This window comes from Hydra vulgaris, chromosome 03 (genome assembly GCF_038396675.1).
Source record: "Hydra vulgaris chromosome 03, alternate assembly HydraT2T_AEP".
In the NCBI taxonomy this organism is placed as follows: Eukaryota; Metazoa; Cnidaria; class Hydrozoa; order Anthoathecata; family Hydridae; genus Hydra; species Hydra vulgaris.
Window position 1 is genome coordinate 5898737 of NC_088922.1, and position 27877 is coordinate 5926613.

The 27877-nt window shown below is 28.5% G+C and overlaps 2 protein-coding genes and 1 long non-coding RNA gene across 3 annotated transcripts; all 3 read left to right on the forward strand.

Moving 5' to 3' along the window:
- The first annotated feature begins 4 nt into the window (after positions 1–4).
- On the forward strand, positions 5–2173 carry LOC136077900 (uncharacterized). The gene is made up of 3 exons (XR_010637361.1): positions 5–609; positions 1339–1630; positions 1753–2173. It is a non-coding gene; the product is annotated as an uncharacterized LOC136077900 (long non-coding RNA).
- Positions 2174–8099: 5926 nt separating this feature from the next.
- Positions 8100–8861, forward strand: LOC136078412 (uncharacterized). Its single transcript, XM_065794184.1, has one exon. It carries the CDS (start codon positions 8100–8102, stop codon positions 8859–8861), a length of 762 nt encoding a protein of 253 aa, XP_065650256.1.
- A 16135-nt stretch (positions 8862–24996) lies between these two features.
- Positions 24997–26453, forward strand: LOC100210954 (N-acetyllactosaminide beta-1,3-N-acetylglucosaminyltransferase 4). Its single transcript, XM_065792141.1, has 2 exons — positions 24997–26005; positions 26087–26453. Exons 1-2 carry the CDS (start codon positions 25078–25080, stop codon positions 26284–26286), a joined length of 1128 nt encoding a protein of 375 aa, XP_065648213.1. The 5' UTR covers positions 24997–25077; the 3' UTR covers positions 26287–26453.
- The last annotated feature ends 1424 nt before the right edge of the window (positions 26454–27877 follow it).

The following is a 27877-nucleotide window of genomic DNA, read 5'->3' on the forward strand; positions in this document are numbered from 1 at the left end:
GTTAACAACCTTAATTTAACTTTTTTCACACAAGTTATGTGTCAAATTTTATCACACTTAGTTATTTATTATGTCACATGAATTTTAACTAAGTTGAGATAATCTTATTACGTTTACGACGGAAGAACTTTTGTAAACAGCTATTTTTAAAGCGTTTCGACATTCGCATAATTTAAAAATAAACCTTTCGCATGATTAGTATAAATTAAGTGCGGACTTTGATCGTATTCTGAATGATACTTTCTTGCGCTGACCGTCAATAACAAGCTTTATAATGATGGAATAATTTAAATAAAATTTGCATAACTTAATTTAAATAATACACGCATAATTACGTATTTTTGTCATTGGACTTTGATCGTATTCTGAGTGATACTTTCTTGCGCTGACCGGCAAACATCGCGAAAATGGTGAAAGAATGCTGTGTTTTTTATCGTTCAAACAATGTCTAAAGTCATCCGAACTTAAGTTTTTGTATTTTTCCTGCTGATTCAAAGAGATGAAGATTGTGGCTTAATGCTATATATAGAGTTGATTCATCTTGCAAAAACGAACTCTGGTCGCCAAATACAAAACATATCTATGTATGCTCAAAACATTTTGTATCTGGTAAGTTTTGTATTTAAATCATCTAAATATTTGAACACAAATTTGTCTTTAACTTATTTTTTTTTTTTATATATTTCTATTCATAGTAAGTATGTTTTTCTTTCAGGAAAAAAAGAGAATTTTGAAAAGCATATTGATGTTCCATCAGTGAATATGTTACTAACATATTCACTGATGGAACATCAATATGCTTTTCAAAATTCTCTTTTTTTCCTAAAAGAAAAACATATTTACTATGAATAGAAATATATAAAAAAAAAAAATAAGTTAAAGACAAATTTGTGTTCAAATATTTAGAATTTTGTTCAAATATTTAATAGAATTGTTCAAATATTTAAATTTTAGCACCTAACATTGTTAGGTGCTAAAAAAAATATAGCGGAATCATCCCAACGACATAACCGATTGTTGTCACAAAATGAAAGGAGAATAAATAGATTGAACAATTCTCTTGGTATATAGTTTATCTTGTTGTTTAAAATGTTTTTGTAAAAACTGTTTATGTAATAGTTGCAATTTATTTTTGTTATGCATTAAAACTAAGCATTTATAAATTATGCGTTTGTTGCTCTTTTTTTTAGATAAAATAATGTTAAATAACTTGTAGAGCACAAAATTTATTTGTACAACTTTTGCTTTCTAATAAAATAGTTGAATCAGACCATATTTTTTTTAAATGCCTGTGTTTGTATTTACTATATACCTAAAGCATTCAAATATTTTTTTTAGAATATCGTGTACAAAAAAAATCTCATGTTGATGAAGTCAGTGAACAAATAAATATTAACAATGTGTTGACTGGAGTGGAGGATGTTAGTGTCTTGAACAAACAAATGCAAAAACGAGATCTCTTGTTTGGCACTATTCCTGCAGTTTTCAAAGCAAAGTTTCCAAGTGTTATTATCACTACTTCTAATCATTCACTAAAAGCCAAGAATCATGTTTTAAACTAAAACATATATTTATTGTTGCATTTTTTATCTTTAGGGTTGTTCTTAGGTCACAAAAACAATCTCACAAAGTAAGTTTCTTCTTTGTTATTTATTCGGTCACATTTTAAATTACTTTTTTATTTTTCACATTAACATAAGACATTTATGTGTAAATAACGTTTTCAACATTAATTGGTTCCATTTTCTTTAGTAGAGTTTCTGCTGTTGTCACTGGTTTTAGAGAGTACCTTCATGAACGAAGTTAAAAAGTCTTTAATGTTAAGCATTTTCTAAAAGCCAAGACGGAATATCGTTAATCCTCATACCATTTACTATAAACTTTGTAAATATTGTTACAATGTTATAATTCAAGTTGTTATAATTAGTAATTTTGATCATTGTATATACATAATAAAAAATATTTTTCACATATACTGTGAAAAATATTTTTTATTTGTAACATTTGTTCCACATAAATTAAAAATATGTAGAATAGATATTACACTGTGGAAAATTTAAAGCAAAATGTATAGTTTTTAAATATTATTAGAAATCAATATGTAGTATTTTTGTTTTATTTATTGACTAGTCTGTAAACTGTGCAATAATTTCAAAATGATGAATTAATTGAACTCCATAATTCCTTTATACATATTTCACAGATTAATTGTAATTTAACGCTAAATTTCGTTCTAAAAAATCAAGTAAAATCTCTTCAGCCTGTAAAATAGATTTTTCTGTCTAATCCCGACAGATTTAAAAAAGAAATTTTATATTATAATTTCTTTTTTACATATTTAGTTACATATTTTAATCAGTATTAAAATGTAAAGTAATTGTTGCGTTTGAAGTTGTTGTCATTAAGCAAATAAACAGTCATCGCCTGTTCCTTGAGGTTCTTTTTTCGGACTTTCAAGTGCAATCCCCGTGTAATTTATGTATTATTTATTGACATTGGTATTTTATATTATTTATAATAAGTATTTATAATATGGTAGCTTGATCAAAAGTACGTAAGACAAGTAATTTGATCTATTCCTTCAGACCGGTTGTGTGGACACTGGGGCAGTTGCAGCAAGTACTTGAAGTACACATTTATGACTACGCAAAAAAATTTTTCTTTCTTTTAATTACTATTAATTAATTAAGTAAACAGTAGCGTGTTTAATATGTAACCTAATATAAAATTTCCTGTAATAAACTTTATTACTTGTATAAAAAGCTTATCTATTAAATCTAACTTATTTTGATAACGTTCAGTAGCCTCTTTTGATAGTTTTTCTTGATAATCATAAGACATTTTCAAAGCGTTTAAGTAGTGTTGTACTGAAATCAACGCGTTTGTTTGCCCCCATATCATAATGGAAGATACTTTTATTTTTTAATTACGCAACGATCACGTGGTTTTTTCGCCGCAAGAATTTATATATATATATATATATATATATATATATATATATATATATATTATTCATCACAAAGTTGTTTTTGTAATGGTTCTTACCTTGTCCATGGTGACAATGGCTTCTCTCAGGAGAAAAGTTTTAAGTTTTTTTCTTTATTACTTGTTGTTATAGACTTTATCACCTTTCTATCTTAATAAAATTAATTTTATTAACTGAATTCAATCCTTTTTAATTCAAGAAAAAGATTAATCTTGCTTAAGCTATGAAAGTATTTTTCTATAATTTTTGACTGGGTCCTTTGTTTTACTAATATGACTTCCAAAAGTGCTGTGACAATTTTCAGAAAAAAAATTATTTTATCTTTTTTGCAAAGTATAAAACCCATAATGAGAGAATTTCGACCATTTATTGCTTTTTGTTTGGGCTTGCCTTGGAAGTTTTTGCAAGAGTAGCCTAAAAAAAATGCAATGTACCAACCTAATGTACTAACCAACCAAAAATGCAATGTAACAACCTACTTCCTGCTCTGCTGCTTCGTAGGATACGCTTTTTACGCAAAGGTTAGGAGAAGCCAACTCCAAAATAAAACACCCTCTGTCTTGGGGCTCTTGGTTGAATAAAGGGCAGTGATGGTATCTCGATAAAATTACTCATTTTGGGCAGATATAAAACGCATCCGGCTACTGTCTTCTTAAAGGCTTCTTTGACAAAGACTTAAGGAGTAAACAAATCTTATCTGTTGACCAGCCTTGCACTCCTTCTCAATCTATAAGACTGGCATAGATGTATTTATAATATATTATTTCCAATTTAGGATGTTGAATGCTAAATCTTCTTGACTCAAAGCATGGGTTTTGCTTGTGTCCCTGTTTTTATGATTAGGCACAACCCATTATTTTCCTTTATTTCGTAAAGACTCCAATAGTCACAAGTTTGGCCTGGGCATTTACATTCGTAAGATTTCATCCATTTGTCGGGAAACTAGGTTTGAATCCACCGACGAATATTTTATGTGCTTTCTTTTAGCACCACTTCATTCTATTGCCTTTCTCTTTATTGTATATTGTTCTCCTTCATTTCAAGACTGAACTCTTTTTGATGTTATATCTGATCAAATTGATCAAGCTCTCTCTCTTTATCCTTCAGCCAATATCGTTGTTGTTGGTGACTTAAATGCTCATCAGACTGAATAGCTTGGCTCTAGTGTCAGTGACTCTGCAGGTGTTAGTGCCCACAACTTTTATCTTTCTTGATCTCTAACTCAAATAGTCAACTTTTCAACTCGTTTTCCAGAAAATCTGAATCTATTTACCTTCTCTACTCGACTTATGTTTTGTTTATGATCCTAGTCAGTGCTCAGTTTCTCCACATTTACACTTAGGTGCTACTGATTACGGTTTGATCTCTCTAAAACTATCATCTCATTTTTATATTCTTGGATTCAGGCTAGCATGGAATGTTTTATTCCCTATTGACGATTCCAGTACAAACCTCACTTTTCTCCATGGTTTACCTCAAACTTTGCTGCTGCAATTTCCAATCAAAACCATTACTTTCATATCTATCAGCAAAACAATTCTCCAGAAAACAGATGTCTGTTTATAACTGCAATAAACCATTGTAAATAGGTTTTGTTTGAAGCCAAAGCCCGCTATTCTCAGGTCAGGAAATCTCTTACAGCTTTTGGTACGGACAGCATACCTGTTATAGTCTTACAGAAGTGTTCTCCGGAGCTGCTGTCTATACTTTCAAAACTATTTAACAAGCATTTATCAGAGTATTATTTTCCAGCTTGCTGGAAAGCGGCATCTGTTATCCCTATCTTTAAAAATTCTGGAGAGCGATATGATTCATCTAACTACCGTCCCATTAGTCTTCTTCCTATCAAAAGCAAGGTTTTCGATCTTCTCGTTCTGCAGCTGATTTGCTAACAGTAATAACCGATAGGTTTTATCATGCATTAGATAAAAATGGAGAGATTAAGGCTATCGCTGTTGACATTTTTAAAGCTTTTGATAAAGTTTGGCATACTAGTCTTCTCCATAAGCTTTCTTCTTACGGTGTATCTGGTAACATCTTTAAGATTATTGAATTTTTTCTTTCCAATCGTCGTATAAAAGTTGTCCTCAATGGACAGCACTCTTATTCATATCTTGTAACTTCAGGGGTACCTCAAGGTTCAATCGTCGGCCCTATACTCTTTAATTTATATTAACAATCTTCCAGAATTTCTCACATCTAACGCTCTGATCGCTGATGATATTACCATTTATTCTTTTCATGATAAGAAGCCTACACTCTTTGATTGCTTGGAGGGGGCATTTGAGCTTGAAAAGGATTTCACTTCTGCTACAGCATGGGGCTCACGTGACTGATGAACTTTAATTCAAATAAAACTCAATTTTTTTCAGCCAATCGTTATCGCAATAATTTAGATCTTCCTATATTTATGAACAGTAATGTACTCAATGAGTCATATACCCTTTATCTTTTAGGATTAACTCTTATGTCCGATCTTTCTTGGAAACTATATATCAAATCAGTTGCAAAATTAGCATCTGCTAAGGTTTCATCTCTTTATCGTGCTCGACACTTTCTTACTCTGGATTCTATTCTTTATCTCTATAAATCTCAATTCCGGCCTTGTATGGAATACTGTTGCCATATAATGGGGCAGATCTTCCAATTATACACTTTCTCTTTTAGACAAGGTGCAAATACGCATTGTAAACATAGTTAGACCAAAAACTGTAATGGGCACTTCTCTAAAGAGCTAGCGTCTATTGTACGATCTACTATAATTCATTTTTGTGTTATTCGTTATTCAATTAAGTCTCATCCATTTACAATGACTGCTTCTAAGTGCTCCAAAAATTCTTATTTGTCTAGTTTTTTTCCTCAGACATCAGTTTTTTGAAATGCGCTTCTTTTATCTAGCTTTCCTGATTCATATAATTTGCAATCTTTTAAGTTATCTGTCAATCTTTATCTTGCTCTAAAAACTTCATTTTTTCATTTCCAGTAATTTCTACTCTAATTGTGGTTGCTTGTAGCCTAGTTGGAAGCAAAGGTGTTAATATATATATATATATATATATATATATATATATATATATATATATATATATATATATATATATATATATATATATATATATATATATATATATATATATATATATGTGTGTGTATATATTTATATAGTGTGTATTACACACACTTACAAAAAAAGTCAAACTACTCTGCAAAAGACTGATCTATATTTCATCTTTAGATGCTAAAATAACAAAATATACATACATATTATTAAACTTAGTGAAAAAAACTAAAAAAGAACACCACTCAAAACCTATGCTACTCACTTAATATTTTTTTCTTTCATTATTTTTTACTATGGGAATGTTACCAAAGATGTTATTACATTAATAGCAACATTGCTCATATCTTTTATTGTCATTCTTACCATATATTGTCGGTTTGAAAAGGATGTTGCATTGAACCGTTATGTGAAGTGTTTTTTTCTACAAACAAAATTATTAGAACACCTCGTTGTGAAGATTATTTTGGGACTAACTATTATACTTTATTAATCGCGTATCTTAATGCTTACATTTTTTAAACAAAAATATATAAAATTATTTTTTTATGGATAAGTACACAATCTAATTAAATATTATCTTCTTTTTTTAGCAATGAGGAGGGTATGTGGTATTTCTCCACAAAAACTAGGTGAAACTCGTGCATTATTAAAAAATACAACCATGTAACAATACAAAATAGATGAGATACTCAACATTTTGCAAGGCACTGTGAAAATAGTGAAGCAAAAACTTGATTCTGACATATCTTTACAACCTGGTCGTAAAGACGCTTCTGGCAGAAAAAGGTTAACAGCACCCAGGACCGACAGAAAAATCAGGAATATTTGTTTACAGCAAAGAAAACATGGATATTTTCCAACGTACAGTCCAGAGATGTCTTTAAAAATTTGATTTAACTTTACGTCGGCTAGCACGTAAACCAAAGTTAACACCCATAATGGTGAAGAAACGTCTAAACTGGGCAAAAAATATAAAATATTTACAGAGGATGACTGGTAAAAAGTAACGCTGAATAAAAATTTTTAATTGTAAAATTTAACTTGATTTTGGTATCTTTTTAAACCTTATTTGTGTATGTTTTAGTTTGTTTTTCAGATGAGAGCATTTTTCAGGTCGTAAGCATCCTACATCTGCCATGGTGTGATCGGTAAATAATTTTCAAGGTTCTAGAAGGCTGCAAATGGTAAAAAAGGCAAAGAGACAAGATCAGTATAATGAAATTCCTAATGATAGACTGATACCACATTTGACACAATGATTCTCAAATGAAGAAAAATATATTTTTATGCATGATGGAGCACCATGTCACAAGGCTAAAACTATTACAAAGTTTTTGAAAGAAAAAACATTGATGTCTTGGATTGGCCTGGAAATTTTCCGGATTTAAATCCGATTGAGAATGTATGGGAGCTGCTTAAGTGGGAAATGGCCGAAAGTACAACAACAATGAGCAGTTGATTGAAAAACTAATGTATGTGTGAAACCACAGTGAAGAGCTGCAAACAGCGGTTAAAAAGTGTATTTTGAGTGTGCTGCGGCGCATACAAAGCGTAATTGCAGCAAAGTGATATCATACAAATTATTAGCTATTTAATTCTTATGATTTTCTATTTATTATATTATATTATCATATTATTTATATTAATTATTTTCTATTATTATCTTTTAAATACATGTATTTGTTCTTAAAAAATATTGATTTTTATTTATCCATAGTAAAATGTCCTTAAATGATAAAAAATTGTCCACGAAAATCGTATTTACTACGTAACTTTGTTTTTTTCTTGTTAAGTCTAATAATATGGCAAGCCACTGTATCTCTAATATCTGTAATATATGCAACAATAAGTCCGTAATTGTTCTGGCTGTCATATGCTTAATTGTGTGATAATGAAGTTTTTTACCGCATTTACTTTTACGGTGAACAGACTTGTTTTTATTGATCGAAGAAATTTTTTTTTTTTTTTTTTTTATAATACAAATTTAAAAGTAAAAATACAAGTTGCTATTAATTATTAAATATGGCAATAACTATTAGTGAAATTTGAATAATGTTCAAGGAAATGTTTGCGGAGTACAAAAAAGATATAGTATTACTAATAAAACAACAAGAAGAAAATATTCTTAAACTCATCAGTGCGAACGCAAAAATAACGAGCGATCGACAACAAAAAGCTGAAACAAACATTAATGACAGCATGGAAAAAATTAAACGATTAGAAAAGGATGTATTTGATATAAAGGAAAGTTTAAATTTCCACGAGGAACTTATCGAAAATAAGGTCAAAAATAATATTGAGTCTATTGAAAAAAAAAGACTTTGTAAAACCGAAGCACATAAAAACGATGAGTATATTGACTTTAAAAAAAAACTTAGGGAAATAGAGGATCGGTCACGAAGAAATAACCTTAGGATTGATGGCATCAAAGAAAATGAAAATGAAACATGGTCTGAAAGTGAAATAAAAGTGATTAAACTTTTTGAGGAGACTCTAGGGGTGAAAAATGTGAGAATTGAACGAGCGCATCGTAGTGGACGCCGAGATACAAAAACACCACGCACAATTATTATTAAGCTGTTAGACTACAAAGATAAGGTAGAAACTTTAAAAAATTCTTCTAAATTAAAGGGGGAAAATATCTACATAAACGAAGATTTTTGCTTCGAAACGAACTTAATAAGAAAAGAACTTAGAGAAAAAATGAAAATTGAGCGGCAGCTGGGAAAATTTGCATACATTTCATATGATAAGCTGATTGTACGCGAATGGGTGTCTAAGAAAACGAAAGAAATCCCGAAACCGTGTCAGTAAGAGTTTGGTTTATTACTTTTCTTTTAACTATTCCTAATTATTTTATTAACTATTTTTGCGTTTAATTATATATGTGTTACTTTAAAATAGAGGAAAACTTTATAATTGAATTTCTAGATGAAAATGTCGCACTCAGTGACGTCGATGACTCTAATAACTTTAATCAAAAAATTGAAAGCCAATACTATACAGTTATTGAATCTTCTCAATATCTTCAACAAAAAAAAATAGTTTTTCAATTTTAAACATTGATATTCGAAGTTTAAATAAAAATTTTGAAAATCTAAGGTTTTTGTTGGATGAATTAAAACACGATTTTAAAATTATTTGTCTAACGGAAACTTGGTGTAAGCGTGGTGAAACACATGCCCAATTTAAACTAATTAATTACTCATCAGTTCATTAACCACGTGGTTTTGGTGTTGGTGGGGGTGTATGTATTTTTGTTCACAACTCAATTAGTTATAATTTACGTCACGATCTCTGTGTAAATGAAAAAGATTGTGAGTCATTATGCATTGAAATAATAAATAAAACCACAAAAAAAATAATTATAAATGCCACATATAGACCTCCATCTTCTAGCTTAAAAAAATTTAAAACTCATCTTAAACCATTCTTAACAAATATTAATAAAACCCGAAGTCATGCCTACTTAGTTGGGGATTTTAACATAGACCTAATAAACCATGCTTCAAATAATAATGTTAACAATTTTATTAATACTCTTCTTCAATATAATTTAATTCCGTCAATAAACAAGCCAACGAGAGTGACTAACAACTCTTCTACACTTCTTGATAATATAATAACTAATAACCATCTTAATAACAGTGTTTACACAGGCATAATCAAAACTGACTTATCAGATCATTTCCCAACATTTCTAGTTACTAACAATATATTATTTAACAGTATTCTTTCTCAATCCATTATATTTAGGCGACAGATCAATGAAAACTCGGTAAAAAAATTTCAAAATCTTTTAAAAGACAACGTTAATTGGAATTTGGTATTGCAGTCACATGACGTTAACAACGCATATGATCTATTTTTAAATCAATTCTGCAAGCAATATAATAAAGCATTTCCTGAAAAAAAAATAACTGTAAAAACCAAAACTGTTTTAACTCCATGGATGTCTAACGGGTTACTAAAATCTTCAAAATGAAAACAAAAGTTATATGATAAGTACTTGAAAAAAAAATCTTATAGAAACGAAATGACATATAAAAATTATAAAAATATATTTGAAAAAACAAAAAGGAACTCAAAAAAGCTTTATAATGCAAAGCCACCGGAAACACTAAAAAAACATGGAGTGTAATTAAAGAAATAATAGGAAAAAATATTTATGCGAGAAACATTCTGCCAAAAAAAATAACAATTGATAAAAACACAATTTATGATAAATCAATTATTGCTGAAAAACTAAACAGCTTCTTTACTAATACTGGTCCGAATTTGGCATTAAAAATTCCTATGAATTCAACACCATTTTAATCTTATTTAAAAAGTTACGATAAAGTCATGGATGAACCTAATTTAAAACTAATTGAATTGCAAACCGCCTTTTTTTACCTTAAAACTAACAAAAGTGCTGGATTTGATAAAATTAACGTTAATGTTGTAAAATCAATATATAATATAATAGAACCCTCGTTATTTCACATATTTAATCTTTCACTTAAAACAGGTATCGTCCCTGAAAAGCTAAATATTGCACAAATCACGCCGATATTTAAGTCCGGAGATGACTCAAATATTTCTAATTATAGGCCAATATCTATTTTACCTTGTTTTTCAAAATTACTTGAGAGAATAATGTACAATAGACTTTTTAATCACTTATCAGAAAACGACATGCTGTATTCAAAACAATTTGGTTTCAAAAAAAAAAATTCAACGGAGCATGCAGTGATTGAACTAGTAAATCAAATATCAAGTGCATTCAGTAGTAACTACTTTATCTTAGGAGTTTTCATTGATCTGTCAAAAGCTTTCGATACCGTTAATCATAATATACTAATAAAAAAACTTGAACACTATGGTGTAAAAAATAACAATTTACTTTGGTTCAAAAGTTATTTGGCCGATAGAAAACAATTTATAGTTTATGAACAAAAACAAACATTTCCGACTGCCGTAACTTGTGGGGTTCCCCAGGGCTCTATTTTAGAACCACTGTTGTTCCTAGTGTATATTAATGATTTAAATTTAGCAACAGACCCATTAACTTGTATTCTTTTTGCAGATGACTCTAATCTTTTTTACTCCCACAGTGATATTAATACACTATTTGAAACAACAAACGAACAAATATTGAAAGTTAATGAGTGGTTCAAAAGTAATAAACTTTCTCTAAATGTGGATAAAACCAAATTTATTTTGTTCCACAAAGTTAATAAATCAAAAAATATTCCCATCAAATTGCCTAATCTAATAATCAATAACACTAACATTAAAAGAGAAAACTCAGTAAACTTTCTAGGCGTAATCTTAGACGAACATTTACGTTGGAGTTTACATATAAAAAGTATTGAAAATAAAATATCAAAAAATTTAGCAATGATATATAGGGCTAAACCATTTTTAAGCAGTAGTTCTTTGAAAAGTTTATATTTCTCTTTTATTCATTGTTATTTAACTTACTGCAATATTGCATGGGCAAGTACAAACCATACAAAATTAAAAAAATTGTACTATAAACAAAAACACGCGTGCAGAATAATTTTTGGAGCTAATAGAACACTACCTTGTGAGCCTCTTCTGCGTATACTTGGAGCATTAAATATATATAAAATCAACTTACACCAAGTTTTAATGTTCATGTATAAAACAAATTTAGGATTATCTCCTAAAATATTTCAATCCTATTTTGACAAAATAGTTCATAAATATCCAACAAAATTTTCAAGTAACAACTTTGTTGTCCCAAAATATAATTCAAAACTAACTTCATATTCAGTTCTTTATGGTGGACCCTACTTGTGGAAAATGTTTCCCAAAATTGTAAATAGACATAAAACTAGTATAGAGCAGTTTAAAAATGAATCAAAACAAGCATTCTTACTTATGGATTTTAATATATCCGATTTTAAATGTTTTTTTTAATTAAAACTCAAATACATAAAATAATTAATACAAAATTATGTCACTGAGTGTATCAACATTTTTTTATTTTTTTTTTATTATCTTTTATTATATTTTATTATTATTTTTATATTTATTTTATTATTACTTCTATGACGTTTGCTAATTTTTTTACGTTATTTCTATGAAGTTGACTAATTTATTTTTGTTATTTCTATGGTGTATATTCATTTATTTACTTTTTATTTTTAAATCTTACTTTATATTTTTAATTTTTAAATAAATGATAATATCTTATTTATTTTTTCTTATTCTGAAAAAATGATCTTACTCTTTCCTTAAAGTTTTATTCTTTAAGTTTTTCTTTAAATGATAAGGAATTGTTATCTATTTTACTTTTTTACTTTTTTTTTATTTTATAAATATTTGTTAACTATAGATATTTAAATATTACGGTTTTTGTAAATACGTGAGAATAGGGCTCGGTGATAAGGCTAAATTAGTCTTCTTCTTGCCCTGCCAATATTTATTTTTATTTATGTGCTTCGAAACTGTATGTATTATTTAACGGCAAAACAAAAAAAAAACAAAAAAAAGTTCAACAGTTCCATATCCAGATTGCCTGTAAGCGCAACGAAGCCGGATGGACACTCCCTATTCTGCGCATAGCTCACAAACGAGTTTTTTGCAAAAAGTCTTGCTGTTTTCAAGTAAAACTTGCCATGGAAATCCTTTTTCTCAAAATATTTCTTTTAAATAGAAACTCACAGTTGTTTCTTTCTCGTTTAGTAGTTTTCTCCAAATTGCAAATTCGGTCTTTTTGCGAATTGCAAACTTGGTCCCCACAGTCAATAACAAATAAATAAATCTTTAATTTATACGTTAATAGTTAAACGGAGCCGGCTCTTTTCAACTTCTAGATTTCCTTCTTCCCATCTAATTGGTGCAGGATCCACTGATAAACATCTTTCACAACTTTTTAAGAATGATTCAACGTCTTTTCTACAAAATTAGAAAGTTTATAGAAAAGACGTTGTTATAACGGGATATTTTAAGTTAAGAAACTTAAAATAACCGTTATAAATACAATACGCGTTACATCTATTATATATGTAGGTTACAGTTGTTAATGATATATATATATATATATATATATATATATATATATATATATATATATATATATATATATATATATATATATATATATATATATATATATATATATATATATATATATATATATATATATATATATATATATATATATATATATATATATATGTATATATAATTTTTATTTATTGTATGCTCCTTTTTCGATTGAAGATTTAACAATATACTTCTGATATTTTTTAGTAATGTTCCTTTTTACCCTCTATTTAAATTCATGTTTAAATAGAGGGTAAAAAGGAACATTACTAAAAAATATCAGAAGTATATTGTTAAATCTTCAATCGAAAAAGGAGCTTTCGTTTTAAAGAAAAGTAGTTACTTTGATGAATAAAATTCTTAGTTAAATTTTTTTTAACTATTTTATTTTATAAGAATGGTCCGGGATAATCAATACAAAATTTAAAAAGATTTGTTGGAAAAATGGCTGCCTAATAAAATTATCATTGCGTAAAATGTATTTATTTTTATCTTTTGATGAATACAAATTATGGAAAGAAATCGTGGACGAATTGGTTTTACATTTAAACATAAAACAAAGAAGCTTAAAAATATTAGGCTTATATATATTAAAAACTTCGATTTTAAATAATGGAGGCTCGGCATGAGTTTAACGGTCTTTAAAATATGTAAAACGTGCTACAGTACGCGCCAAACGAATAGCACATGCAATAATTTAGTAATAAAAATAGGTGTATGAACGTATTAAATTTAACACAATAATTCATGCATATTCAACACAATTTAACACAAGAAATAAAACACACAAAAAGGACAATATTGTTTTCGTTTTTGTTTAAAACATGCAAAAACCGAAAAATGAATAAAATGAAAAATGCATTATGTGCCAAACCAATAGCACACACACCATTTAAGCAGGTTTTAGAGATTACTGAGACGTAGAAATGTACCTAATAGTCAATCTTTTTACCTTTCTTCATAATAACCTGAATGCAATTCTTAGTAATAGGGGAAATGAGCGTTTCAAGCAAAGTTTGGGGAATTTTGTTCCATTACATCTGGATGGCCATTTTCAGTTCCGTAACGTTACTGTATTATTTTCCATTTGCATACACATGACAAGACAAGTAACTCCAAATATTTTCAACTAGATTCAAGTTGGGTGACAGCGCTGGATGATCAAAAAACTGGATGTCATGTTCCGTTACAAACTCCATCACTATCTTTGCCGTATGTATTGATGCGATATCTTGCATAAAGACAAACATATGTCCATAGTTGGCATGTCCATATTGTATTAAATAATCAGAGAGTGTAATAATATTGTTTTCAGCTGTTTGTTTCTAAGAACTTTAATTCAGATAATCCACCCTTTGAAAATGCACCCCAAATCATGACTTCAACACCACCATCATTTTGTCTAGACAAGAAAGTCTCCGGCTCTTTTCGTAAGTTATTCCAATAGTTTTGATATCCGTCTGGACCATCAAGATTAAATTTTTCGTCACCATATCAAATAATTGAGCCCCAATCAGATGGACAAGATAAATATTTGTTCGCATATGCCATACGCTTCTCCATTAGACGTTTCTGCATTGCCGGCGTTGACATACACTTTGCATACCTCAGATGTTTGGCTTCATTTAACGTTCTTTGTATCGTACACAATGACACATCAATATCCAGCTGGGTCCTATTAAACGGGCACTACTGCCGGTGTTTGAAGCCACTTGTAATATGTAACATTTGTCACGATTGGTTAATTTTAAAGCACTTTGGTTGGAATTTGTTTTCAAATAGCAAACACGTATCAGGATCCTTCAAAATCTTCTCAATCACCTTCCGAATTTGCTGTACATTTTTCAATATCTAAGACGTTGATACATTGGGAGCCCTGAATGCCTTAATCATAGCGACTTCTTTAGCATTTAACTTAGTTCCACGTCCCATAGAAGTCCTCCTCATTAATTCACATGTGATGGCACTTTGGTCTATGTTAATAAATATATCACTTAACTAGCGTTAGCAACTCGCCTGTTGCAGTTAAATGTTAAATGACTGGTATGTGTTATCCGTTTGTCACCAGAAAATATCATATGGTATAACATATTTTGACGCGGAAAAATATTTGGCGCTAAAAACAATATGTTCCTTATTACTTCTTTGATTATGACTACTTTTAGATATTTTATTGTTTAAAACAGTATAAAATGAATAAAATATATTATATTTATCGCAATAAGTTTGGCGCGGACTCTACATGCTTCTGCTGACAATAAAGAGGTTTAAGTTTATTTTTATTTGAACTTCTCCAAGCAATGTTTGCATAGTTTATGTGATAATGAATAAATGAGTACCAAGATGTATTTATTTAAAACATTTCTTGCTTTGTACAATATTCCTATACTTTTTGAAATTTTACTTGATAATTTTTTAACGTGATTTTTCCAAGTAAGATTTTCATTTATACAAACATCAAGAAAGTTGGTTACTGTTACTTTTTTAATTTGTATATTGACAATAACAAGTTGAGGCACGTTAATTGGCAGTTTATGTTTTTTGATAAGAGGTTGGAAAAGAATCCTTTTAGTTACATCAATGTTAAGAAATAATTTGTTGATCTTAAACCAGCCAGATATTTTGATTAACTTTATGTTCACGTAATGAAAAAGTGTAGAAATGCTTTTGTGTGACATGAATAAATTAGTGTCGTCAGCAAACATAATTGTTATTAAATCCAAGGCTTTGTATCATTAATATAATTAATATGAATAAAGAAAAGAAGAGGTCCTAATATGGAACCTTCAGGAACTCCACATGTAAAATTTAACAAATTTGATAAAAATGTGTCATCAGCGTAAATAAATTGTTTACAATTAGTTAAATAACTTTTTAACCATTTTAAGACATTGTCTGTTATACCATAATATTTTAATTTTTTTAAAAATTTTATAATCAATAGTATCAAACACTTTTGCTAAATCAATAAATATTCCTAATGTGAATTTAGAATTGTTAAATGAGTCTGATATGCTTCTTGTAAGCTGAATAATAGCATGCTCAGTTGAATTATTCATCAGACAAATTTTTATCAGATAAAGTGTTCGATCGACTCCTAAGTGAGGAAGATTATGAAACAACTTCACCTCAAGAAAAAAATTTGCCAAGGTGTCATTTTTCCTTCAAGAGTTTTGAGTATGTTGTTACGTTTCTAACGGACTTGGTTGCATTGTTTGTACACTCGCAATCCAAGCACATGACCATTGACACGTTTTGCCGGCAACTTTGAATACACGATATATTTTTTAAGAGCACTTGAACCCTGTAACTTGACGCTATGTTATTATTGACAATGATGTCATCAATAAATTAAAATCCCAAATTGACACCTTTTTTCTGAAGATAATATTTTACTTAAGACTTTTGTCATTATTCTGGGTACCTCATTCAAACCAAAGTTTCCATAATGCTTTGTCAACACGAATCTGCAGATACGCTTTCTTTAAATCAATTATCTTAAGATTTTCTCCCAACTTTCTTCAGCTGCGAAGTTTGGTACTGAAAATATCGCCATCTGCAGTATGACTGGGTACAAAATGATTCAGCTCACAGTACTCCATCACCAGACGTACTTTTAATTTGTTATGTTGAATTACTGCCATCAACGGAATGGTGTAATTATATCTCTCTTCAAATGGTTTTAATCATCCCTGTGTTATCTATTCTCATATTTCCAGTGCGTACTCAGTTTTAACGTTTTCAGAGATGATTTGGTGCTTCCAGCAGCCATTTCCAAGACACGCTCCAACTGCCATTTTTGAAATCTGCTACGAAGTCTTTATCAATCAGTTTTTGAATAGGAGGCAAGGATACTTCATTCATTTTTTCTTGAGAGACTGCATTAGCGCCAATTATTAGTTTTTCTACATTGAACATTATGGTTTCGCCGTCTCTTCTAACTTGGACACCTCCAAGCGGTTGTATTGCGTCCATACTAAGTAGCATTTAATGTTCGGGGACAACGTTGGCAACTAAGCATTTCAAACTGACGGTGGTATTATATATTGAAAGATCAACAATAATCTGGTGTTTTACTTCAATTGACTTCCCATTCATCATGACAACCTTTTTTATGTTTACAATATCACGACTTAAAATTGATTTGGAGCATCCCGTGTCCAATAATGCTTTTATTTTTTTTCCATTGACACATACGCAAAGAGTTGGCGGTTTTAAATTTTGTGGGAAGCGGCTCGCATAAAAACGGGTTCCTTCCTTTAATTTTTTTTTTAAGTTTGTACACTTTTTATACCAGTGCTGGGCCAGGTGGTTGTTTATTCTACACACAAAGCACCGCTTTTTTTCAAATTTTTTGCAGTAGTTTTGACTGATATGTCCATCCTCGCCTCAATGGTAGCACATTATGGTCTTTTGTTTGCGTCCTTGAGGAACATGTCTTGAACTAATTGCAACACAATTCACGCAACTATCAATACAAGATTCTTTGCGACGTAAGATTACCAAACTTCTTGATTTTTCAGCGACCTTGTACATCGACATAGTTGATAGGTAGATTGAGGATGCAGTTTGCAGCTGTTTTCTTGCTTTGTTAGGTAATCCGAGAGTAAATGTGCACCTTATCTACTCTTAGCTTACGTGAGATGATATTAGCTTGCTCAGCCTTGATAATTCTGCTAGATATACATCGACGGACTCGTTCTCTTTAAGACGGCGATTTACGAACTCTTCGTACGCTGTTGTATATATATAGTAATCGTAAACAATAAAAGCTGTTTTGTTAAATGATAATTTGTTTTAAAAAAATATTTTATATTGTTTTTTATAATTAAGAGTTTGTATTATTTTGTTTGTAAATAAACTTTGTTGAAAATAAATATTTTTGTCTTGAAGTTATATTTTTTGTTAGCTTTTCTAATAATTATTACTTTGCTAATTGTAAACGAATATATTAATAAATATACTTTTATCTTGAATTGTATTATTTCGGTAAAAGTAGTATAATTATATAAAGAAGTAATGTGGAATACACTTAACATGACCCATATTTTACGGGCCCGGATTAGCTAGTTATAAATTAACACATTAAATATAAAAAACACATTAAATGACTATTCAACTACTTTTTCTCTCTTTTTTTTTTTTACAGCTTCAATAAATATACACATCGTTACGTTACAACTACATGACATAATATAATGCAACGTAAAAAAAAATATATATAACAATATTACCACGTGTAACATATTATAATAAAAAAATGGTTTAACAAGTATAACTAATTATAACGTAAATTAATAAAAATAAAAACTAAGTATAAAGTAAATTAGTGTTTCTTATCATAAAAACTATCAGTATTTTTTAAAAATAAAAGAATAAAAATAAGAAAAAAGAAAAGATAAGAAATTTTTTTGTTACTTCAGATATATACATGTTGTTGTAAAGGAAAACTCGTAGAAGTCTATGAAGACTAATCAACGAGTAACTCTTTAAATGGTTAAATAAATTCTATTTCATACTTATATATAGTCAAAAAGGGTTAAACAGTATACAGTCAGTGTTACACATAAATATTTTAGTATAAATTTTGTTGTTAAATTTAATACATGTCAATATAATTGTTGATATTGAGTATGATGTGTTTTAATTTAAATTTCAAGTTGGCAAGATTATTTAATACTTTAAGTTCTATATTTTTTGATGTTATTTTGTTATATAGGTACGGACCCCGGTAGGAAATAGAAAACCGTGAGAACTTTGTTGTTCTTTTAGGCAGTGTGAAGTTGCCTGTTGCTCTTGTTATACATCTATTAAAGTTAACTTGAAAGAAGTTATCTAAAAAAAGGTATGGTACTAGTCCAAGTTTGTATTTAAGCATGAATCGTACAATTTGGTAGATGTTCATCTGATAAACATTTAGTGCATTCAAGGTTTTAAGTAAGGTTTCAGCATGGTTGAGTTTATCTTTATTATAAACTAATCCTGATGCATGTTTTTGACTTATATAAATAATAGTGTTCAATTTGGATTTGTGTGTACTTGCCTATGTAATATTAGCGTACGTAAGACTTTGGATGTAAGAAAAATAAAGCAATTTAAGACTTTGTGGGACAAAATAGGTTTAACTTTGCAGAGTATTCCAATATTTTTTGAAATTTTGGTGTTTATTGTACTTATATGGGCTCTCCAAGATATATTTTCGTCAATAAGGATCCCAAGAAATTTAGTTGTTTCTGCTCTTTTAATATTTACCTTATCTAATTTTAGTGAGGGAAGGATAGTTGGTATATTATTTTTTTATTTTTTGGTATGAAACAATATGTATTTTGTTTTTTCTATATTTAGTGATAACTTATTTAATTTTAACCATATATTTAATCTTTTAAGCTCTTTGTTCATAAAGGTCTTTGATTGAGTTTGAGGAATAAAATAAGTTTGTGTCATAATTAAACATAATTACATCAAACTATCCGAGGCTTTTGTAAGGTCGTTAATATTAATAGAAGTTAATTGTTAATAGAAGAAACAGAAGAGTTCCAAGAATGGAACCTTGGGGACACCGCATTCAACTCTTAGTAGTTTTGAGTGTTTATAATTATCTGAAAAAAACACATTGTTGTCTGTTGCTAAGTTTAGTTTTTTATCCCATAGCTTTCCATTTTTTTAAGTAAGATATTATGATTTACAATATCAAACGCTTTTGACAGGTCTATAAAGATGCCGAGAACATACTGTTTTTTATCAAAAGAATCACTTATTTCATTAACCAGATCTAGGATTGAGTGTTCAATTGAATATTGTTTTTGGAAAACAAATTGCTTTTTATTTAGAATTTTATTTTAGATTAAATACTCATACAATCTGTTATAGATTATTCTTTCGAGAAGCTTAGAAAAGGTAGGGAGCACCGAGATAGGTTTATAGTTATTAACTAAGAATGTTTCACCTGTTTTAAATATTGGTACTACTTTAGCTACTTTAAGTTTGTCCGGTACAACTCCTGCTTTAATCAAAGACTTAAAAATTTCAAATATAGGTTTATTTATTGTTGTAAAGACATTTGCCAATACCCTACTACAGATATCATCTATACCTGCAGTTTTATTTAATTTTAAGGATTTAAGAGCAATATGAAGTTCTTGGTAGTTTAGTTCATGGTATTTTAGTTCGCTCTGGGTATCACTTGAATGAGTTATTAGGAGACTTAAAAAATCGTTGATTTTTTCAGCAATCGTATTTTTGTCACTGTACTCTGTATTGTTAATGACGATTTGAGCAGGTAAGCTATTTGATTTAACTTTTTTGTTCCCAATTATTTCTTTTATAGTATTCCATGTTTTTTTAATGTCACCAGCTTCATTTTTTATTTGGTTCGAGTAGTGATTTTTCTTCGATCTTTTTTTATTTTTTTAAATAAATTTTTGTATTGCTTGTAAGTATTTCGATTTTTTTTTATTCTACTTTTTAAATACTTGATGTAAAGTTTTTTTTTTTTTTTTTTTGAAGATTTTTATATACCACTCGTAATCCATGGACATTGAAAGTATTTTATTTATTTCTTAATTCTTGTTCTATAATTAAGGAGTAATTATCATAGTGCTTTAAGAATATTTCTATAAATCCATTATAGGCGGAGTTGGTATGCCCAAAGTTGCATTCTTGGTAAATCCTATCCCACCTTACTGCCGACAGTGAGTCTTTAAACTGTTGAATAGTAAAATTATTAATTTTTCGTTTATAGACTTTGATTTTAGAGTTATTATTTTTTGCATCTTGAAAAAAGGAAAAGTATATCGGAAAGTGATCGAATATATCCGTTTTGATTACGCCTGCTTTTAATTAAAAATCATAAAATGAATTAGTAAATATGTTGTCTATTGCAGTGATTGAATTAAATATAACCTGGGTTAAATTGTTTATTATAGGAAAGATGTAGTGTTGAAACATATCGTCAAAAAATGTTTTGGTAACAGCATCTTCATTGTACGGTAGACAGTTTATATTTATGTCTCCAATACAGAATAATATTTTTTTATATCACCTTCAGGTGGTCTGAAACAGGCGGACACCAGTATATTTTTTAATTTTTTGTTTATCATTTCAATTGCAAAGACCTCGCTATCGGCATCAGAAACCGAAAGATCGTCTCTAATTTTAGTAGTCAGATCATTATGAATATTTGTCATAATTCCACCTCCTCGTTTTGATTTAGTTTGATTTTCGGAATTAATAGGTTTAATTTATTCTGAATGATTCGTCAGAACACCAAGATTTATTATTTCAATTAAGCAAATCATACTGAACAAATAGTTACATTCTATAAGAAAATGTTTTACTTTGTCAATATTGTTAATTATGGTTCTTATATTTATGTGTATCACCGTAAGGTTATTATTTAATGACTTTAATTCATTTTTAAAAGTTACTAATTCAAAAAATCGAGAGTTATTATTATTTTCATTACAAAAATGCAAATCTGGATCGTAAGAGTGATGAAATCAAAGTTATTAGCCGATTTGAAAACATTAAAGTGTTGCGTTTCGTAATCTATTGTTTGTTTAGCCATTAGTTAAGATTAACTTTGCCTAAACTTAAGTAAAACTTTTTCTTAATTAGACTCAAAAATTTACTTATTTTCTAAATTCGCAACAAAAAATTTTATTAAATTTAACTGTTGGGTATTTACATTGGTTGTGAAGATATTTAACTTCTTCCCAAAGTTTCTTTCTCTGTTTCATCGTCTCTTTGGCAAAGTCTTCATTTATATATATTCCACTTCCTTTTAGGTTTTTAAGTGAACTTTAAATTTTAGTTTTATCTTGATAGTTTAAAAGTTTCACTACGATAGTTCTTGGTGTTTTTTCTTCTTTATACGACTTAACTGCGCCCGTTCCACAATAATTTCAGTTGAAATTTTAAGATTGTTAGTAAATATTTTTTTCACAGATTTCTCACAATCACTCCAACTTTGTCCTGGTGAATCTTTCAGACCATCGACTATGTTGTTACGACGAGAGCGGCTTTCTAAGTATTTATATTGTTAATTTCAAGTGTTAATTCTTCCTTTATTTTTTCTTCCTGAAAGTTGAGGCTTTCTTTCACATCGTTTAAGTCTTTTTCAATATTTCGCATATTAACTTTGTTTACATTTAATTCATTTTCTATTTTGTCGAGTCTATCAGTAGTTATTTTTATATTTCCACTCACTGTTTGGTTGAAGTTCTTTTCTTGGTCTTTTAATAACCTTTCTGTTTCTTTAAGCAAAGTTCTTTTTTTCTTTTTCAAACTTGTTTGAAAAAACTATATATAATGTATAAGCTATGCACTCGTTGCTTGCTCTATAAATACTTCTGTAATAGTAAGTGAAAAATATGTATTATAATTTCTATATGAAATATTTTCCCCAGAAGTAAGACAAGTCATTTTAAGTGAAGGTGGTTTTCACAATATCTTGTAATGATACTTCGTGGTGATTTTTTAATGTATAAAATATATTAATTTTTCTCGATCAACTTTTATGCTTTGATATCTCATTTTGTTTATGTAGGTTGTTATGTAGGTTGCCATGCGATCATTTTCAAATAACTTGCCCTTTTCCTTGTCTAAAGACAACGCTAAACAACAAAAAGTGATTTTTTTTTTGCATTATTTGTAGAAAAGAAGTAAATTTTTTTAACAATTATTTTTTTATTTTTTTATTTTTATTTTAGTTGCCCTTAAGATGACCTAACGCAGAGTACCGTGAGCATTTATCTATAAAGTTTATGTCTCCTTCCTTACCGATGACTCGAAATTTGCTTAGAGCTTGCTTCTAACCCTGAATCTCTTGCTCCTAAAACAAGCGTTTTTAATATTGCGCCACGGCTGCTCAAATTTAATTAGTAGATTGATTAATTTTGCACTACTAAAAACAAGAATAAATAAAAGCCATAAAATCGATGGGATTACATAGAGGTTTCATAACCATCAGCTGTTTAATAAGTAATCGACCAAAACATTGGCTAAGCATTTATCTTTTGACGTGAAATGAATACTTTTATTTAAATCAACTTCTAGTGTTATAGCATTAAACCCATGAGTAAATTTCTAAATTGTTAGGCAGTATAATAAATGTTTTTGATTATAAAAGGTATACGTGATATACATAAAAGTTTAGGTGGTTGCCAAACTTTGGTCATCACTTAAAACAAATATTTTTTGTGAAAGTTGTTACATTTAAGCTTTAAGCATATCAACCTTATAATAATGTGGTGAATATTGAACTAATGTATTAAAAAAGTCTAGTTTCCAAATAGTCTTTTTTAGGACATCATAAGAATCAACTTTAGTGTCTTTATTAATAAAAGTAGAAGCTATATTTGTACACATGTTGTTTAATATTTTTTTACTTTTATTTTGTTTTTATCAAATACATCTTGTATATGCAATTAATGAACATGATAGAAATAAATATTAATAATAATTTATACAAAATGATATTTAAGACAATCTTGAACTTTACTAGTTGATGCATTTTTGAAAGACTCTTTGTTATTAACAATATTGATAACAAGAGTCTTTTCTCTTTAATTGTCTTATTCTTTCCAAAATAGAATAACTAGTAAACTTCAAGAAGCAATCTATGAGCAACAAAGACAAATTAATGAGCAACAAGACAAATTAATAAACAAAAAGACAAATTGAAGGAAAGCAAGGCAATTTAAAAAACAACTAAGTGATTTTTGTCTCTTTTGGACATTTGACATTTTTGAATTAATTTCCTTTTTCTAAAGTTAAATTAAGGAAACATTAAAAACAGTTTATTAGCTTTATATTAAAATTAGGAAAATGCTTATATTTCAAATTAGATCTTAAATCAAACAATATATTTTTTAAGTTATTCTTTTTATCTAGTTAGCTTTGATTTTTTTAAATCAAAATAATAAATTGACCCCTCTGTCTCCCAAAACGACATCGGGTAAAAGAAATAAGTACCTACAGGGCGCCTAAAAATAGAGTGCCTGTGACAAAAAAATATTTAATGAAATTTGGAAGGTGCATAGATAAATGAAAAAATAAAATGAAAGAATGGTTTGAAAAAAAAACTAGAACATATCATTGTCATTAACTTCACCATACAACGTATTTTTTGCAAAGTCAGCAATAATACAGTTCGTTATATTCATAAACCACGCCCAATATTCTCGTTTTTTAACTATTCTAGTTTCTAAAAATAATCTATATGGCTATCAAGTTCTAAAAAGTTTTCCAAAAAAACAAGTCTTATCCACGCTAACTCAAAATAGACTTTAAAAAACGTGGTATAGAAATTTAGCACAAAATTCGGTTCTGTAAAACGCGATTTTCGCATACCTTATTATAATTTTAAATATTTATTTTAAAATAAATTTGTTTTATTTGATATTTTTAAAATATTTAATAGCTAAAATCTGGTAATTTATAACTATAAAACTATATAAGTACAAAACTATACTGTTATAAAATAAATTTTCCAATGTTTTTATTTTAAATATTATATTTCCAATGTATTTTTACTATACACCGTATGCTTTCTTTAAATGATATTGACACGGCGTACCGCTATGCGTACTCTAGCTATGACTTTATGTTGGTAAAACTAGAGCGAACCACGATGTATTTACAGACGCTGGAATGTTAATATAAAAACATTTTACAACTAAGCTTAAGACTGAAGATAAACGAAACTATACTAAAAAAACTGAACCAAACAAAACTGAAAACGCATTAAACTATGAAATATAAAATAAAAATATAAATTCATTGGTATCTTAATAAAAATAATAGCTGAAAAACCATAAAGAGTTTTTATGCACTTTTATATCAGTATTACTGAATTTTAATCCGTAGCGGTCTGAAATCATCATGACGCATATAACTAGATTTTTTATAAAATAGTTAATGACTCACGTACGGCGTTTCTGTAAAACCTTTCTGCAAAGAAAATTATAAAATGATTCGATGGAAATTTTTAACTTTATCTAGAAAAAAAAAAATCATGTTTTTATTAATGTTATTATTGTTATTGTTGGTTGCAACTATTAATACGAGATATAAGGTATTAAAAATGATCGATAAAAACTCCTTCATGTATTTTAATCAAACAGAGAAAGAAAGTGAAATAATTACTAATAATTTATACAAAACACAATTACTAAACTTGACTGAGATAAATGATTTAATTCCAACCGCTATTAAAACTATGCAAAGTACAAAGCAAAAAAACACACTTGCAAAAGAAATGGAAATACTATCACACATAATATTTGACTCTGTAGAAAAAAACGACGCAATAGTTTACACGACTGTAATCATAATATCGTCTCATGTTAATTACAGAAACAGAAGAAATATGATACGAGAATCCTGGGGAAATAGTAATAATTGGATAACAAATGAAAAATATTTAGTTGTGTTTTTTGTGGCAAGGATAACAGACGCAAAAGCTACAATACAAATGGCAGATGAATCAAAAGTACAAAAAGATATTGTTTTTGTAGATATTATAGAAGATTTTTATTTACTTACCAAAAAAGTAATCATAGAATTAATGTGGGCAAAAAAAAACGTAAAATTTAAAACACTTTTAAAAGGTGACGACGATACATTTATAAATATAGATAACATAATAAATTTTGTTAAAAGTATTGATATTACAGACGGATACTTCGGAAATGTTATCTACAACGGCCGTGTAAAAAGATATGGTCGATATGGAATGTCTAAAATAGAATTTGAAAATGACTATTATCATCCATACTGTTCTGGAGGAGGCTTTATATTAACAAACTCAAGTGTATATAAAATGACATCAATATTTGACTTGAACAAAGTATTTCGAATAGATGATGCCTATGTAGGAGAAATTGCTTTTCAAGCAGGCACGTATCTTTTTTTTTTGTTTACGATAATACTTAAAAAATTTTTTTTTTAATATTCATTACTAATTCTTTACAAAATAGGAATAACAGCGCGTCATCAAAGAGGTTTTTATATGAACAATGGTATATGCAAATATTTCAAAGAAACTTGTGTCACACATCCTGCTGATAATCCTGGTTGTAACAGTTTTCTGTTAAGTAGATCATTAATCAATAATGGGAAACTTCCAAGAAACCTTCGTTTGGAAAATTACGCATGCTCTGACAAAAATGTTTGCTGAACTTAAATTACGTTCGTTTCGCAATGGACATTTATAGTAAGCATGCGTATTACGCATGAACTCAAATATGCAAATAAGGGTGTTTTTTCACTAGTCTTAAAAACGGAGCGTAAAGTGACTTAGTAAATTTTTGATAAATACGATACAAATATACATTTACTTACTAATTATTATGTTTTTATGTTATCTTACATTTTAGTAAATAGGAAAATTTAAAACAACTAAAAATATTTGACGCTCAAAGCTATAATCCACCTGTCAATTCGTCTAACATTTTATTGCAGATTTTACAACAACTTTTATTCTTTAATTAAATTTAATAAAACTTAAACAAATCAATTTTGTTGATTTTATTGTTATATATCATTGGAAGGAATAAAAGCTGGATTTTAACAATTTAATATAGTATTTTTACCAGCCATTTTTTCAACTAATGATATTAGATTATAAAGTTTGGTAATTTTTCGCTATTTTTTAGTAATTCGAAAAACAACATGGCCGAATTTTTTCTTTTAATAACTACTTTAACTTTATTCAAACACTAAATATATAGGGTCATAATTCTTATAATTCAAGAAAAAGATGTTATTTTAACATAACACGATATTAAGATGATGTAAAATATTTAACATCTTAAAATTATAACCTTATAACTATTGTTTAATTAAAGTTAGCGCCTAATTCGATTGGTTGCAGTAAATTTTAAATGTGATTTGCTGTTTAATGTTATTAACTGAAATTATAGTGTCGCTTTTGCTTCAAGTGGCATTATTATTAATTTTATGAAGTTGATTGAAACTTCATATGAGAATAACTGCTAAGGTGAGAGTTTCATAAATTTGTTAAAACTATTTAACTGGCGTTTGTGGTATATATTTGTATTCGGATGTCGTTTGTTCTAATTGAATGCATTTCTTATATTTGCATTTCTTATCATTAAATGCTTATCATCGCAGTTTGTTATAAGCCACTACATTGATTAACATGTTTGTAATACATAAAAAAATTACATCGTCGTCAACTACTTCAAAAAGGTTTGCCTACTACATGACATAAATTTCACCTTGTATCATATGACTGGTTTCTGGCCTTCAAGCGTAAATATCCTTAGTTGACTCTTCGCGCTCCGCAAAGATTGTCTAAAGTACGTGCGGAAGCTTTTAATAAAGACCGATTGTAGAAATTGTTTAAAGATAGAAAAAAGGTTGCTTTTGACATTGATGTTAAAAATCAACCGTACTTATTTATAATAGGTATGAAACTGGTTTGTCGTTGGTACCATCTACTTATGCTAAAGTTTTAGCAAAAAAAGGCACACAATAAGTTTAGAAACTAACTGTAGATGAGAGAGAAACGTTAACATTCTTAATGGCAGCTATTAATGCCTCAGGGGACAGTCTACCATCATTTTTGTATTTTTTAAAGGAAACTCATTCCTGATGTTTCCAAGTTTAAAACAGGAACCTCTTTAATATCAAGTATATCAGGTTATATTAAACAAGATATTTTATCGAATACATAAAATTATTATATTTCAATCATTACCAATGGTCATAAAAGTCACATTTCTTTGGAAGCTGTCGAATTTTGT